The sequence below is a fragment of the Pararge aegeria genome, chromosome 12 (genome assembly GCF_905163445.1).
Source record: "Pararge aegeria chromosome 12, ilParAegt1.1, whole genome shotgun sequence".
Classification (NCBI taxonomy): domain Eukaryota; kingdom Metazoa; phylum Arthropoda; class Insecta; order Lepidoptera; family Nymphalidae; genus Pararge; species Pararge aegeria.
In genome coordinates this window covers 15949948-15967947 of record NC_053191.1, presented here as the reverse complement: position 1 = coordinate 15967947, position 18000 = coordinate 15949948, and the positions used below count along the sequence as shown (strand labels likewise).

General features: G+C 36.4%; 2 protein-coding genes across 2 annotated transcripts in view; one reads left to right on the top strand and one right to left on the bottom strand.

Annotated features, from left to right (window-relative positions):
• Positions 1 to 18000, bottom strand: part of LOC120627903 (serine/threonine-protein kinase BRSK2) — a 52848-nt gene that overhangs the window by 21088 nt on the left and 13760 nt on the right. The window contains exons 2-8 of the mRNA XM_039896026.1: positions 16629 to 16723; positions 15262 to 15347; positions 14144 to 14284; positions 13440 to 13590; positions 3267 to 3383; positions 2216 to 2314; positions 1027 to 1226 (exon numbers count right to left, since the gene is read on the bottom strand). Coding sequence (XP_039751960.1) covers positions 1027 to 1226; positions 2216 to 2314; positions 3267 to 3383; positions 13440 to 13590; positions 14144 to 14284; positions 15262 to 15347; positions 16629 to 16723 — 889 coding nt within the window. The remainder of the gene's footprint in view (positions 1 to 1026; positions 1227 to 2215; positions 2315 to 3266; positions 3384 to 13439; positions 13591 to 14143; positions 14285 to 15261; positions 15348 to 16628; positions 16724 to 18000) is intronic.
• Positions 4739 to 9534, top strand: LOC120627902 (kinesin-like protein KIF23). Its single transcript, XM_039896025.1, has 2 exons — positions 4739 to 7458; positions 8150 to 9534. Exons 1-2 carry the CDS (start codon positions 4857 to 4859, stop codon positions 8227 to 8229), a joined length of 2682 nt encoding a protein of 893 aa, XP_039751959.1. The 5' UTR covers positions 4739 to 4856; the 3' UTR covers positions 8230 to 9534.

The following is an 18000-nucleotide window of genomic DNA, read 5'->3' as shown; positions in this document are numbered from 1 at the left end:
CGTTTTTCATCACACTACGGGCTTTTCAAATATTTTCTCAGAAAATAACGAACTAGGTATTGTTTTTTCACTTCATGAAAGTTTCGTAGGTCGCTCTTTAGATTTTGGTGGCGAAAGGGTATTCCCTCGCGATTATATTATTTACCGAGCTCTCCAACTTAAACTAGTGATAACGGCTAAGACATCATAAGGTATCTTTGCATTGTTGGTGTCTCATACAAAACTTGATGTATATCTATATTATTGCTTCATTGTATTTGTATCTTTGAATTTTATCTGTCGTGTACAATAAAATTCATTTATTCATTAATGTTCGTTTAAATGCTTATCAATTTAGTACTACAATTTAGGCACTTTTCTAGTTATAGTTAAAAAAAGTTTCATTGTTTAACCACTTTACAAAATTAGTGTAACATGACACTTGAACGCTTTGTCTAGTGTTCAAAACAAATATCATCAATGTAGCTTTATTTTTGCAGTTATTTTATTGTACTCTGTATTATATAACAAAAAAAAAGGTCCACCAAATAACTTCTTTCTGATACTAGATGATTTTGATAAATTTTGGTTTTAGAGTCAAAACAACAATTTTTTACTCGCTTAGATAATAATAAAGGTTTATACTATTTGTACAAAAACTAGGATTACAAAGTATACTTGCATGCATAGCTTAGAAAATTTTAAATCACTCACTTCACTAAATATTATAAATCTTTCTTTGCAAAAAAATAAATGTTTTAGACTAACTTTCTTTAAAAGATGACGATTAATTTTTGGAGTGGTAATTTGTGCTAGGAGGTCTCAAGGGAGGTCCTGTTCGGAACCCTGGCAATAAGGGAATTCATTTTGTCTTGCTTTGTTTTGGTTGGAGGCTTTGTTAGCTTACCAGCCTACAGACAAAGAAATACGACTAAGCTCCTATTAGGAGTATGACGGTTTAAGCCCATGGTTAGCCTGCTGCCATCTTATAATATAAAAAGGAATTTATAACATTGGTAAGAAATAACAAGCGTATAATCTACTCACTGTGGACTCAGCAGGTCCTGTATAAGTTTGTCCCTTTGTTTGAAGCAGCCAAGACTGCATATAGCTTGCAAGACGTCAGGGTCGATGGCCTCCGCTGAGGGTAGCACCCTGGTCTGAACCACTTCCATCATGGGGAGCTCTTGTTCTAGCTCCCCTCTACCGCCCGCTGTCACCCATGGGTGGCGGGTGATTTCTGCTAGCTGTAATGATTATTGTATCAGGTTAAAGAATCATTTTACCCTCGTACACCCTCGTAGCTTTAGGTTTAAGTTGGCGAACGAAGTTATCACCATCCCCTTATAATTATATAAACATAATATATGTATGAACGCTTCATAAGTGCCTGTGATAGGCCTACATGAATAATTCTTTATTTATTTATCTATTTTGAATTTGAATTTGAATTTATTTCTCTTAAAGAATAATTTTACATATACACTTACAGAGAAATCATATTGATCATATATTATTTGATTAGCAATCATATTAAACTTATTATTTGACGGCCGATTGGCGCAGTTTGCAGCGACCTTGTTTTCTGAGCCGAAGGCCGTGGAGTCGATTCCCAAAACTGGAAAATGTTTGTGTGATGAGCATGAATGTTTGCCAGTGTCTGGGTGTTTATATGTATATTCTAATTATTTATGTAATATATTATTCATAAAGATATTCATCAGTCATCTTAGTACCCATAACACAAGCTACGCTTACTTTGGGGCTCGATGGCGATGTGTGCATTATTAGTATTATTTTTATATAATAGACTAAACAGCTTTCGCTGTACTGACAATACACACATCGCCACCTAGCCCCAAAGTAAGCGTAGCTTGTGTTTTGGGTACTAAGATGACTGATGAAAATTTGTATGAATAATATACATAAATACTTAGAATATACATATAAACACCCAGACACTGAAAAACATGCATGGTCATCACACAAACATTTTTCCAGTAGTGGGAATCGAACCCACCGCCTTAGACTCAGAAAGTCTGCCTTAATTCCCTCTGTCCTATAAGAGATGAGGCCTGTGCCCAGCAGTGGGATGTTGTTAGGCTAAGGATAATGATGTGCCCACTGACTCTTAATGGTCGGAAAACTTCTTTCATTCGGTCCTCGGTTTCCCAATAATGTAGACAAGTGAGTTTAGAGAATTGTTTAAAGTTAAATGCATCAGCATAGAACTTACAGTCATTCTTTTTTCAGGGTTGACTTCTATCATCCCCCTCAACAGCTGCTGACAGTCGGGTGGTACAAAATGTGGCACATGAAACACCCCTCGCTTTACCTGGAACACAACAGTTTCAAATCACTTATTATCTTGCTTATTATAGGCAGCACCTATCTTAATATATAACACAATAAAATACAGATAACTTAGACTAGATTAAAACTGGAATGCAATAAATAGACTCTCTTGAGGCCTTTCTATTCAGTTCCAATGAAATTAGAGAAAGTTTTATTGTGAAGATATGCTTCTAGCTAGCTATAAAGATAATTCATTCAAAAAGCCAGTGCCATTTGACTGAAAATTTTACATAAATCTTAGGTGTGAGTGAGGTAAAAGGTCACAAAATAGCAATATTTTATTGAAATCAGTTTTACACTTCAAGATGAAAGGTCATCAGCAAGTTGCAGACAAAAGATGTATGTCCAGCAGTGGATATGCAATGGTTAATATGATGGTGATGAAATGTAAATTAATAATTGCTTAGATGCTATGCTGAATAAGGAATACTCAAAAGGCTATAGAGATATTCATAAGACATAGTTCTTATTATTCTTCTTCTTCAGAGGACAGAACAAGATAGTTTTAAGATTCATAACGATTAAAAGGCGCAAAATAAAGTAGAAAATTCATTCTAATTGGTAGATCCACTCGCGACTAAATTCCTTATTGATACATTTGTTTCATTTGTTTACTGTTCCTTTGGGTTTTTCTTTTGCTTAAACCATCCCAGCATAGCTAGCATGGACAGGAGACATTTTTCTCAACAGGGAAATCCACATTATGTTTAACTTCTTCCACAATTTTATACTCAATTCAGTGGATATAATCAAAACTTTTTGTCTCCTGCATAAGCTAGCTGTGCTGAAAAAGGCAAACAAACGAAACAAATATTTTATATTGGAAGAGCCATTCGCGATATTCTGTGAGGTCAACGTGAAGCCAGAGATTTTAATATATTATTAAAATCTATGGCTGTACGAAGATAGAGGATAAAGATGAAAAGAAGTACCTTTTCGAGTAATTGTCTCAAGTTATCATCGTCGAATGGAAGAGCTCCAACAAGTAGCGCGTAGAGGATAACGCCACAGGACCAGACATCGGCACGCCGTCCATCGTACTTCTCACCCTAAAGAAAATTAGAAATGAGAATAAATCTTCCATAGTTCCCAATTCATAAATTTACATGTTTATTTACAATTTGAAACTTCAAATTTTGAATTTCGATTTGGCAAAAGCGTTTTGTTCGATGTAAATAATTGTATCAAATGGGTATGAATGATACGAATAGTTATTTCTTAAAATCTATATAGAAATATAATAAATATTTTTGAACGATTAACTGTTCTATTTTTATCCTTTTTTTAGGGTAAAACTTTTTATTAAAGTTATAGTTTACAAAATGAACATTTCTTCTGTATACTGCTTTTGTAAATAACAAAACGTAAATATACAATGTTGCTATAAAACAAATTTTCCCTCATCTAGCGGTTCCTAAGTTACGAGTCTAGATTTTAAATAATAAGAGTAACTGTAAAAGTAACTTGATACCATTTTGATGTGGCTATAGCATATTTACATGCTGAAATTTGTGATCATAAAATTTACAAGATACGTACAACATACAAACATTTTTATGGCAAAAAAGAATGTATAAGCCGTCACGGGACACCGCGCCTGGCTGATGTGAAACATCGAAATTGTTATGTATGAGTTATGTGCACATAGGAACAGATTACAACAGGAGTCAGATGTGGCATACTGAAAAGATAAAGCATTATAATCATAGTGTGATTTTGCTTTCTTTGTAGGAGGCTGCACACTTACACTTGCTGATTATTGCTGTCAGACATATTTTATTGTTAAAAAATATTTTTCTAAGTAAACACAGGTAATTCTCACATGTATTACGTGGTAAACACAACATACACGCAATATAGTACATGTATCGTGGGGATGCCTCTCCACAACAAGTATCGCCACGTAAACTATGAATATATGTATGTATATATGTGTGAGTGTTAAATTCACACCAAAAATAAACTGCAGAACTTCACAAGTCCACGCACCTACCTTATATGTTCAAATAGAGTAATGATGACGAATAGAATAATAATGTAAGCTACTAAATTAATTTATTTCTTTCAAAATTCAATACAGGAGTTTTGTATTCAATACTGTTAAACATGCATATTTTAATAGGTACAAATTTATATTGGAAAGTACCACGCAACATATTATATTTTGTTGAGACTGTTAAAATTTTATGGGAAAAATAAAATGGACTATGGCAACTTACCATATTGTATGTCAATATGACAAAGCTTGACATCTATTAGCCGACCAATTTGAAATAGTTCTATCTGACAGCCGTTATTATGCAAACTGAGAGAGCGCTATTCAGATTACGGTTACAAACAACGAGACGAAGATACTATGATAAATTCATGTTAATATTTTATTTAGTCGGTTATTGCTGTCGACTCGACTGACCGTTGCTTTGATTTTATAGAACCGTTGAGTTGAAAGTGCTTGAAAATTGAAATATTTAATACGAATAAGTTATATTTTGAGTAGAATTTATACAGTGAATAGTGCAAAAATGAAATCAGCGAAATCGAAACAAAGACTTAACGATATGCGGACACCGGGTAGGAGTAAACAAAATTTGTTTCAAGGTGAGAGAGACCCCGTGGAGGTTTATTGCCGTCTGCGACCCATGCCAAGAGATACAGATATTTCTTGTATTAAAATATTGTCACCCACCACGATCCTACTCACGCCTCCTTCAACAGCTGTAAGTTACAGAAATGAAGGCGCCAAAACAATGAAATATACTTTCAAAGAGGTGTTCCCGCCGGATACAAACCAACAAGATGTCTTCGACAAAGTCGCTCTTCCCTTGGTCGAAGGACTGGTAAAAGGAAAAAATGGCCTACTCTTTACCTACGGAGTGACCGGAAGTGGGAAAACCTTTACAATGACGGGCGAGCCGCATAATTGCGGTGTTTTACCACGGTGTCTCAACATTTTGTTTAAAACCATAAACGAATTGCAAGCCCACAAATACGTGTTCAAACCAGACAAAATGAACATGTTCGATGTTCAGTCTGAGGCCGAAGCTATGTTGGAGAGGCAGCAAGAACTGCACAAATTCCGAAGTAACAAAAAAAATAATTCGAATCCCAATCTAGCGATGTCTGAGGCCGAGGTAACTAAAATTGACGGAATTAATGAAGATAACCAGTATGCTGTGTTTGTAACTTACATAGAAATTTATAACAACAGTGTTTTTGATCTGCTGGAAGATGGCCCCCCTATAACTAAAAACTTACCAGTCAAACTGATAAGAGAGGATGCTGCAAATAAAATGTATGTGCACGGAGTTACAGAGATAGAGATAAAATCTGCAGAGGAAGCATTTGATGCCTTCTATTTGGGTTTAAAAAGAAAAAGAATGGCTCATACAACTCTCAATGCAGAATCCAGTAGAAGCCATTCCGTTTTCACAATCAGATTAGTACAGGCTCCAGTGGATGAGATGGGAGAAGCTGTGATACAGAATAAAGAGTTTTTAGCCATAAGTCAGCTCAGTCTTGTTGATTTAGCTGGAAGCGAAAGAACAAATAGGACAAAAAATACTGGTCAACGTTTACGAGAAGCTGGAAACATTAATAAGTCATTGATGACGTTAAGATCTTGCATGGAAATTCTACGTGAAAACCAAATCAACAGTACAAAGAATATGGTGCCATATAGGGAGTCTAAAATCACACATTTGTTTAAAAATTACTTTGAAGGCCACGGCCAAGTCCGTATGATTGTCTGTGCAAATCCAAGAGCAGAGGATTATGATGAGACAATTCAAGTCATGAGATTTGCTGAGATGGCCGCCGAAGTGGAGGTAGCAAAATCGCAAATTAATAATGCAGCTTCCACTTTAGGCTTGATGGTAGGTCGTCGTAAAGCAAATAGACTATTTACAACTGCTAGAGAGAACATTAATAGGCCTGAAGCTAAAGACCTAGAAATGGACTTAGGGCTTGTGTATAGTCTTGGCCCAGACTTCCCTAGCCTAGAATTAAAAAGTTCTCAGGCATCTCACATAATCAAAGAATTAATAGCCCATTTGGAAATGCGGATCAGTCGTAGAGAAACACTTAAAAGAAGCAAAGCATTAAAGGATGAGAAGCTCAGGTCTATGCTATTGGACATAGAAAAGGAATCCATGGATGTTAAAAGTGAGAATGTCTCATTGCGTGGTCAGTTAGCTGCAGCCAATCGACGCAATAAAGCATTAGAAGAACGGGTAACATCTGCAGAAAATACATCTCTTTCCTACCAAAGAAAGCTGTCTGAAATGACAGAATACACAACTGCACTTAAACGGGATTTGCAAGAAAAAGAATTGCTTCTCAGCCAAAACAAATTAGACAAAGAGAAACAGAAGAAAATTCTGGAACGGAAATATCACCACAAAATTGCTGCAGAACATGAAAAGGCTAAAGAGATACACTCAGAAAAGCAACAACTACGAAATGAGGTTGAAGAAAAGGAGAATAGGCTTAGAATAATTGCACAGGCTTTGAATGGAGGCAGAGGTGATAATATTGGAGATATTAAGAGGAGTACTGCTGAAATTGCAGCTCAGACTAGCATACGTGATTTTACACCTGGCTCTACACCAAGAGCGTTGCCTGCTCATCTTTTAACTCCATTTACTTCAGCACCACAAACTAGAGAATCTCGTGGTACTCCAGCGACATCGCGTCGCGGAGTAGCCGTAGCCAACCCTCGTCATAAACGCTCCTTGTCTGCTGATGGCAAAGGATGGGTTGAGCATGCACCTAGCAAAATTGTCCCAATGGGCACTGTCATGAAACCAAACATTACTAATAGCAAATTTGTGAACAAACTCACCAATGTTAAAGACATAGCGAACTCTAAAAAGTCGAAATACTGTTTAATATCCCAAGAACAGGATACAGATGGTGAATTGGAAACCAAATTGTACAAAGGGGATATTGTTCCAACTTGTGGTGGGGGTGCTCAAGTTATTTTCAATGATGTAGAGATGCTCAAACAATTTTCGCCTACAAGAGAACATGATAATTCCCGTAGGACATCGGCAAACACTTGTGCAAGGCATTCGGGGAAACGGCGTGATACTGGCTGCTCTCCGCCACATACACCTTCAAACACAAGTAAGAAACAAAGGGTTGACGATGATTAAAATGTAAAGACACATGGCACTGTGTTTTAGGGTCTCAAATATTGTATAGCTCAATGCAACCTAGAATCATACTAAAGCAATCACTAATTGCATTAGTTAATCCATCATATCACATTATACAGGTTTTATAAGTGCAGTATGATTTAATCTTTGATGCAATCTAATAGGAAAGCATGTTGACTTTCTAGTGGTTTGGCTATTTATTAAACTTGCAATATAAGTTTAATTAATCACAGCTGAATCCTTCCCACCAGCAACTGACTACCATAGTACTTATTAAATTTAAACAAAAGTGCAATTAAAAAATAAGTTACATAATTATATGTCAAATATCATACGTGTAATGAGTATGTACATAGCGCGTCATCTCACAAATCAACGTATTGTTTTCGTGAGGGAAATGTAAAATTCTCCTCTGTCTGCAACACCTGCAGTGGACCTGCTCTGTTTACTTTCGCGCCGATACTCGCCATGAGTATACAAACACATTATTTTACTCACTATATTATACGCATTAAACAGCTAATATTCGGAATCGATCCAATAACAACAATTGCGTTGATTAGTAATCAACGCAATTGTTGTTTTTTGGGTGCTGGTTATCGTAAGCAAAAATAGGCCCTATTCGTTTATTATTAAAGACTGTTTTTTGTTATTTTTAGACGCCAAGACGCAAGATGGAGGCTCTTCGCAAGAACTGATAATTTCTAGTAACATACCATACTTGTATTCTTTCGCGTAAGTTTTTCCAACATTCCCATCTCAACATGTCTTATAATAATAAATGAATGGCCTCATTTTGATGTTATTGTCAGTACTAGTAAAATATGAGTGTTTCTGTATTGTGCCTTGTTATTACGAAATTTTGATGCGATGAATAGGATTGACTAAAGTATTTCAAGTGTGGACAGGATACCATGAGTTATCCTTCCATTGTAGCTTGAATATGCTCTAAACAGTCACACTTAATCCTGACCAAAACCGCTCTTATAAGAGTGTAAAACAACTAAGAGAAAGGAGATACCATAGCCTTAGCCTATAACAACAATAATTCAAAATTCAATAATCAAACGTATCGTAATTCGTAATGATTTAATTATATTTTTTTCCTTATAAAACGAAATTACAACTAATAACAACAATTGCTATTTTTTGACAGCAAAAAGGGGACGATTTGCCTTTTCTTGCTGCAATGCACCGTTTAGATAGAGTATCATAAATTCAGTCATTATAAACAATGCCATATATCGCAATAATTAAAAGCTAGTTTAATTAATCGCAACTTCGCTTCAAGATACCTGATCCGATGAGGATTATTGGCATTGGCTAATCGCCATGATTTAAGCCAAAAGCAACAAAAAACATATACTACGTTCATATAGCCATAATAACTAGTTCGGTACTCGAACCTCTTAAATAAAACTTCTGACAATCCTCCTAATCAAAAAATGTCTTAACCAATTTAAATTGAAAAGATGTTAACAGCTTAAATGCAGGATGCCTAAATCTCTCGACATCCGTTCTGTGCGGCGAGTCGAAAACTGGCGATAATTGTGTTGAACGACTTGGTGAGAACTTGAAAGAATATTCTGTAGGGCTACCATGAGTTAGGAAATTTTATCCCCCATATACTATCATCCTTACTAAATAAATGTAAGCTAATACTTACTTGCTCATTGAATCACTCTCTCAGTAACTATTGCAATAAATGGTTTTGTAAATCTAGTGGAAACCCCATAAATTTACAGAATATAAGACGGTTCTATCTATTATGAAAATTAAGCTTAATTTACAAAACTCCGCGAGAAACAGAAGCATCGATATGGTGTAATTCATAATTTCTTAAATCTTTAAAACTTCGTTTAGTTGCGTTTATTTATTTAGGTATATTTCATTTATTAATTTTTCATTTCATACCCATACATTCATTCGAAACTTAGCTGTCCCTGGCGGATTATAAGATATCTTATTAGTAGTAAGATTTGATCGCATCAAAGATTCGTAAATGGAGGGTTGCTTACAGTAAATTGGCAAATGAAAAAAAAAAGTAACGAAAGAAATCGAATACAACAAAATTATTAGGTAACTCCTTCAGGGTTGCAGAAACGCACTTCTAAAACAATCCTACCATACACGGATTACTCTGTGTATTAATTCTATTTCTTCAATACTTTGTTATTAAATTAGTATTTATTATCATAAGCTGTGACATATTACTTATTAGTTATTATACCTCATAACAAACCTGCGCTACATACGACATTATTACTTAAAAGCAGGGTTGCCATCGTTTAGATTGATAAAACAGGACAAACAAATATTTAATTTTGTTTTGAATGAAATGTCTTTTAATATTCACTTCATTGTAAAATTTTCGATGATATTATATAGACATACGAAAATATTATAATATAATTGTATCGCCGTTTATTAGAACATATATTTTCTATATTTAAAACAATAAAAATGGTAAATTAGTGTGGCACATACCTACAATTTTTTTTAAATAATATTTTTTTCCTCTCAATCTCAAAAGTTGTTTTTTTCGGAAAAGTAAAGGAAAGGAAGTGTTGTCTGTGATTTCATATACTAATAAAGGGTTTTGTTTAACTTGTCTTTTGTAAAATTCTGTACTTAAATATCACCTTTGAAAGTGGGTGCAAAAATGTTATGTTGATCGGAATAATTTTCTGTAGCAATAATTCCGTAAAAACAAAACTACGTGTTTTTAAACTATTTTCACCATTATTGATAATTCCTTAGTGTAAAATATTTCCTCTATAAATTTTTGACATTTCATAGTATTGTTTTTGGGTAATAAGTAATAACTGTTATTGTAATCTTAATACTTTATATTTATAAAACATGTAACAATTATGTGGGAACAAAACTGAATCTCAAAAGTACAAACTTTTTACACAGCTTTTGTTTTAATAAAAGTTTATTTAAGTTCTTATTTAGTTATTTAATAAAAACGGTACTTAAATAGTTGATTCAATGATTATGTCTAATCTTTACCTCCTATGTGTATAAATGAAATGTACTTTTTCTTGTTACTTTTAGTTTTCTTGTACATTGTAACTTTTGTTTAATTTTGGAAGTGTATTAAATACCTTTCTGGTATGTAAAGATGTTTTATTTTTGCTACAATTGTCTGTCCAAGTTTGGGGATATAATTTTGTAACTAAGTCAAAAATCACATTCCTTTTCAAAAAATATTTTGTGGTTTCTTTATTATAAGATTATCATACTCACAGCCATAGCGTTGTTGTTCTCGAGTTTCGAACCATTATGGCATGAGTAAAGTCGACCTACTGTATTTCGTTTTAAGAAATAGAAGGATATAGATACTTACAAAAAATATACCTTTTAAAAAATTGCATTTTTTGCCATTTGATAAGGTCTTATACTCACTGTTTCGATAATTGAAAACGCTCTTACGAGCAACCAAATTTAACATCAAGGCTAAAAAAAATCCCTTGGTTAAAATAAATAGAAAGGTACTCATTTGTACACAAATGAAAGTATGTTTTCTATTTTTTTTTACTTTCCCACTGACAGACACCAACTGTTCCTATAGAACAGCGCTAAATTGTAAGCACACCAGATATTACAATTAAGCGTTATTTATAATATATATATTTGGTAAACAACCTAAGATGTTGAGCGCACTTAGAAGATGCTCCGTAAAATACTAGTAATAACTAATAACACTGGTATTACACTCATGCTAGCTATGTCCATAAGCACATACCGCACGCTCCGTTCCCCAACCTCGGATCCCAGTCAAAAACCCAGTCAAAACAGTTGACATTCGAAAGCAGACAGCTGGCATTTTACTCTTGTCTACTAGAACCTCTTTCTACAACCTATACTGCACTGCAATGATTATCCACTCTTGGATTTGAAGATAAGGAAAACAGTAGCTTGGCCAGAAGCCTGGCATAGCACTGGCTGTTCTATATATCAATTGAAAACTTGCCATCAAATAGCAATCAAGTTTTTGACGACCTACTTGTTAAATAAATAAATAAATAAATATACTACGACAATACACACACCGCCATCTAGTCCCAAAGTAAGCGTAGCTTGTGATATGGGTACTAAGATAACTGATGAATATTTTTATGAATAATATAAATACTTATAATTTACATATAAACACCCAGACACTGAAAAACATTCATGTTCTTCACACAAACATTTTCCAGTTGTGGGAATCGAACCCACGGCCTTGAACTCAGAAAGCAGGGTCGCTGCCCACTGCGCCAATCGGCCGTCACTTGGGGCAACGGTGAGCGCTTTGAATTTAAGTAGGAGGTCCTGGGTTCCCGAAAGAGGCAATTAGGAAATTATAATTCCTGAATTTTCTCTGGTCTGGTATGTTGCTAGTTACCACCCTACCGGCAAAGACGTGCCGCTAAGCGATTTAGTGTTCCGGTGCGATGTCGCGTGGAAACCGATTAGGGGTATGTCTACCATACTCTCTAACAGGTTAGCCCGCTACCGTCTTAGACTGCATCATCACTTACCACCAGGTGAGATTGCAGTCAAAGGCTAACTTATAGTTGAATAAAAAAAAAGTTAGGATACATAAAGTAATTTGATCTGCCAACAGAGTTAACATGAATTTAGTCTGAACTTTAGGTTAGGTTTCAGAATGCAAAATATGGATTTATCAGGTTATTTCGTGGCAACTCAGTGGATAGCTTAATTTGTTGTCAACTGAGATACAGGATCGCCCAGAATCCAGATCTTCACGTCTCTAAGAAGGAACGACGGAGCATAGCGATTCATATTTGTTCGTGGATAAAAAGTACTTAATAGGTCATAGTTACCGAAATTGGCTGTAGCCAAACTCGATGTGGAATTCAAAATCACAATGTATATGATTGTCTCACTTTTATTAATCGAAATTGTAATATTATCTCTTTTTGAAATTAAACATTATAATTTTAGTTTCACACCGTTTTCTGATAGATTACTTAACCGCCCAGTGTGTATAATAATGAAGTAAAATAGCTTAAAACTACAATTTTCAAATTTTTATTTACTAAGAATTATATGTCTTGCAACCCTATATTATAGTACTCGTCGTGTACGCATTAGTATCATTTGGAGTTTTTATGATCAATAGTCAAATTTACTACAGATTGTATGAAATTATATTTTTTTGTCGATTAACAAACTTGGTTACAATTGCTACCCACCACGGCTCGAGTGGGCTTGGAGGCGTAGTGAAATTTTCAAATTCCAATTAAAATTCAAAATTTCTTTATTCATGTAGGCAGGCACTTATGAAGCGTTCATACATATTTGTTTACATAATTGTAACGGGATGGTGATAACTTCGTTCGCCAACTTAAATCTAAAGCTACGAGGGTTCCAAACGCGCCCTGGTCTAAGAAGAGCCCACAACAAACTTAGCCGGGTAATTTCTTGGCAGGAAAAGGAAAAGAGCGAGCCCAGAAATCTGCAATTAATTCGACTTAAAACTGTTTTAACTCACATAAACAAAGTGAAATTTTAAAAATATGATGATCCTACTAATAAATAAATGTGACAATGTGAATGTTTGTTACTCAATCACGCAAAAACGGCTGAACGGATTTAGATGAAATTCGGCATGTATGTAGCCTTTATCATGGAAAAGAACATAGGCTATCTTTTATCCCGATTCCTTAAATAGTTTCCGAGGGAAAAATGAAAATTGTTAACGAGCGATGCTTTAGACCCAAATCTGAAGTCCACGCAGACGAAGTCGCGGACAGAAGCTAGTAGTTAAAATTATATGTAAATTTTCCAACCGTTGTTTTTATTTTAGGTATTCTTAATAATAACGTCAAAAAATTTTAATAGGCTCATAACATTTGCATTTCATTGGTTGCCAAGCAACGTTTTGTTGGTAAACATTTCCTATTGAATTTGGCATATGTATAGGTCTAAGTTTACCCGTATAACTTCAGGACAGGCGTAATGGGGGCTACCACACGACGTTTCCAGCAAAGAGCCAGCTGGTTGCAGAGAAGCCATCCCGAAATCCGCTATTTTGATGTTATTCCGCTCGTCTAGCAGCAGGTTTTCGGGTTTCAGATCGCGATGACTGAAAAATTTATATGTATTATAACCATGTGTTTTATGAAAATTAAATATTTTTGGCAGCGAAGCTAGCGACAAAAGTTTTATCCCCCCACTGATGAGATGAAATTTAACTACCCATTTGACCACCGATTTTATCTGGTGGGAGGCTTTGGCCGTGGCTAGTAACGACCATACCGACAAAGACGTGCCGCTAAGTTCCGGTGCCATAGCGCGTAGAAACCGATCAGGGATATGACTACCATACTCCCTAACAGGTCAGCCCCCTACCATCTTAGAATGCATCATCACTTACCACCAGGTGAGATTGCAGTCAAGGACTAACTTGTAGTGGAATATTAAAAAAAAGCAATTTATATTATAACACACTCTTCTATCACCGACTCTAACTTTTAATACGTTTGAATAAGTATTATGTTAAAGTTTGTAACAAAATATTTTTAAATACCTACTCTACTTTATGGTGGTTGTTTCCATTAATGAAACTTCTATAGTTTCAAGATTTGGTATCTAACGAAGTGTTTATATCCTCTTTGGGCTAGATATGTTTGCCTTACCATATCGAATGACTGTGGCAGAAGTCCAGCGCGGATATTATCTGCCTGAAGAACCGCCTCGCTTCCTTGGGAGTGAGTCGACCCTTCTTTACCAAGTAATCGAAGAGTTCGCCCCCACTTACGTGTTCTAGCACTAGGTACCTTAACAGAAAATAAAAATATTATTATTGAATACCCAGAAGCCGTGTGGTAACGGCTGATCGGTATGTGGTTACCACCATCATCATTCTCATTATTGTTATCTATTATAATACACTGTATTATATATCTATATTTCATTGTACCCCAAAATATATAAAACTAGCTGTTGCCCGCGACTTCGCCTGCGTTTGATTTTGTTTTTTGATTGGGCATTTAGTTGAAGATCTATAAAAATTTAAAGTATTCAGTATCGCTAAGCCTTAAATGAGGGGTTTGCTGCTGTCTGCTGAGGAGTTCTGTTATCTATCTCAAACCACAGATTTGGCAAAATTAAACAAATGTTATAACCTTTATAGTACAAAAATAATTATTTAAATCGGTTATAATTTGTCGGAGTTCTGGTGTAAAATCGTCAAACACTCATCCCCTCTCCCAAAGGAATCGAGCTTAAAGTCGGGATAAAAAGTATCCTATATTACTTCTAACACTTCCAAGAATATGTGTACAAAGTTTCATGAGGATCAGTCAAGTAGTTTTGGCGTGAAAGCGTAACAAACAAACTTACATTGACATTTATAATATTAGTAGGGAAGTAGGGATACACTGTATTTTTATTTCATTTCACCACGCGTTCTTTTCCGGACCAACGGAATACAATGGAGAAGGGGCAATAGCGTTCTATGTGCTACTACAACCTTCCACTGGGATCACCAACCCTTCTGCCCAGCGCGGCGTGGTGATTTTTTGCAAGAGGCCTTTAGTCCAGCAGTGGACTGATATAGGCTATCAGTCCCAGTGGCGTGCACTTCATACATACAAAACCCAGTGCACGCCACTGATCAGTCCACTGCCATTTTGCCAATCACATTTTCCTTACAAACTTTGCGGGAGTCCGACATAGATTTTCCTTACAAACTTTGCGGTAGTCCGACATAGTTTTTGCCTCCAAACTCAGCAGGTAGAGTAGAGATACTTACAGATATTTCTTGTTCTCGTATACATCGGATAGGCCAAGCACGTGAGGATGTTCTATTAATTTCATTATGGCTATTTCTCGCTCCACCTGGAATTTAAGAAGACAAACAATTAAATTAAAATAACTAACTTTGTTTATAAATCTTTATTTAAATTGCTGTTGACTGCAATATCACCTGATAGTACGTGGTGATACAGTGAAGGATGGGAGCGGATTAACTTTGAAGGGGTAGGGCAGTTATAGGTAAGCCATACCACAAATCTGGTTCGGAACACTATATCATTTCGCGGCACATCTTTGTCGGCAGGGTAGTAACTAGCCAAACTAGCCACGATCTAAGGGCCTCCCACCAGACCAGACCAGGGAAGATTCCAAAATTATAAATTCCCATATTCCTCCCACTGATAAGGCCGTAGCGCTCACCACTGCGCTACGGCCAATACCATCTTCTGCGATCACCAAACCGTCTGGCCAGCATAGTGGTAATGGGCAAACCCTCCCCTTGTGAGAGGCCTTTTCTAATGACAATGTGAGATGGTGATAACAAAAAGAACACCCGGCTAAGTTTGTTGTGAGCTTCTTCTTAGACCAGGGCGCGATTGAAACCCTCGTAGCTTTAGTTTTAAGTTTACGATTGTAGTTATCGCCATCACTACTCACTGCTACGAGTATGTACACATTTTGTATATAATAACGCATCAAAAGTGCCATCTTTGTGCCTATTTGAATAAAGAAATATTTGACTTTGACTTTGACTTTGACCTTTATTCAAGTGGGCGCGACACAAATATCTACAAGGGGAAAGGATAAAAAAATTATCTTCTTCCACAGCTTTATCAACTCTCAGAGCACGGCGCACAAGTGGGAATAATATCCAAATAATATATGTGTAATTAAGAAGCGGTGATAACGCAGTGGGGACTTTTCGGGAGGCCGAGTTCGAATCCCAGCCCGCACCTCTAATTTTTCTAAGTTATCTGCGTTTTAAGTCATTAAAAATATCACTTGCTTCGACGGTAAAGGAAAACATCGTGAGGAAACCTGCATGGCTGAGAGTTCTACATAATGTTCTCAGAGGTATGTGGAGTCCTCAATCCGCAGTGGGCCAGCGTGGTGGACTACGGCCTTAACCCCTTCTCATTGTGGCAGGAGACCCGTGTCTTGTAGTGGGCCGGTAATGAGTCGATATGATGATATGTGTAATAATAAACAAGGGTTAACTTCTCCTATTCCCTGTTCCCGTGATTTAGCAGGTGGATACGTTAATTATATTGCCTGCCAGGGTATGTAGTTTTGGTCTCCCGCCTGTGCTAGCAGTGACTATTATAGGCTATTGATGATTTATATTAGAAAATAACGAACTCTCACCTTCATAAGCACCGATTCGCTGAGCTTTTCCCGATTGATGATTTTGATGGCGACTTTCTTCCCCGTTACACATTGCACCCCGAGTTTGACCAGCCCTGTAATAAAAAAAAAATGAAATACTATTATATGTTTCGTAGCTCCGTACCCTAAGGGTAACGGGACTACAGTTTTTTTTTTTATTTCACTACAAATGAGCCCTTGACTGCAATCTGATCCGATGGTAAGTGAAAATACAGCCTAAGATGGTAGCGGGCTAACCTGTTAGGGAGTATGGTAGGCATACCCCTAATCGGTGCTTCTCTCTCTCTGATGCTTCGCATCATGAGTCGTGCAAAACCATGTGTGCAGTTAGAAGTGTGCGGGGCACACCCGCGGAATGTTGCTAACTCTCAACCTTTTCCCATTTTCCCCATTTTATGGCAAACATTTGAACATTAGAGGTAAAATATTTACTGTAAACTACTAAATGGAGTTGCAATAGCGAGCGGTGATAGCGCATTAGGTAGGAGCTCGATTTCACTTTCGGGGGGCCGAGTTCGAATCCCAGCACTGACCTCTAAGTATTCTTAGTTATGTGCGTTTCAAGTAATCAAAATATCACTTTTTTTTTTTTTTTTGGTGTGTTGGAAAAGCTTTATGGCTACCTATGTCCTTTTGGGCAGGACAGAGGTTATGTGGGACTCGTTTATCCGAACTTAAAACCACCACGGCATGTCCCTCTCGTTGCCTTTTTTGGACGTCCGGGGAACCCGTTGTATACTTCCCAGACCATTAAAATATCACTTGCTTCAACGGTGAAGGAAAACGTCGTCGTCGGCAACATGCATGCCTGAGAGTTCTCCATAATGTTCTCGAAGGTGTGTGAAGTCCACCAATCCGCACTGGGCCAGCGTGGTGAACTACGGCCTTAACCCCTTCTCATTGTGGGAGGAGACCCGTGCCCTGTAGTGGGCCGGTAATGGGTTTATATGATGATAATGACTAAATGGTATGAAGTGACTAACCGCCTGTTTGAGAAACACTTCTAAAGTGGAGTGCTTTTTGATGCTTCAATATTAGTCGTGTACACGGTTTCTGTATGTTATTAATTCAGTAACCTTCAGTGTAAAGGGACCCTATTATAGACTGTCTTTGCTGTCCGTCCGTATGTTTGTCTGGTTTTCCGACTGTCACCAGGCTGTATCTTATGAACCGCAATCTTTTGACAGTTTAAATTTTCCCCGGTGATATCTTTCTGTTGCCTCTCTAACAATAAATACTAAAAAACAGAATTGAATTAATATTTATTTCCCATACAACACACATGACTTTTTTTCAGTTCAACTCAGTCAAAGTTTTTGATTGTTTCAATTAATAAACAAGAAGTCTTTGT

Bases quoted from the DNA above. Each gene is read 5' to 3' on its own strand.
- LOC120627902 (XM_039896025.1), top strand. From the start codon at position 4,857: ATGAAATCAGCGAAATCGAAACAAAGACTTAACGATATGCGGACACCG. The intron at 7,459-8,149 runs GTAAGAAACAAA...TGTTATTTTTAG, and splicing joins ACATACACCTTCAAACACAA to ACGCCAAGACGCAAGATGGA.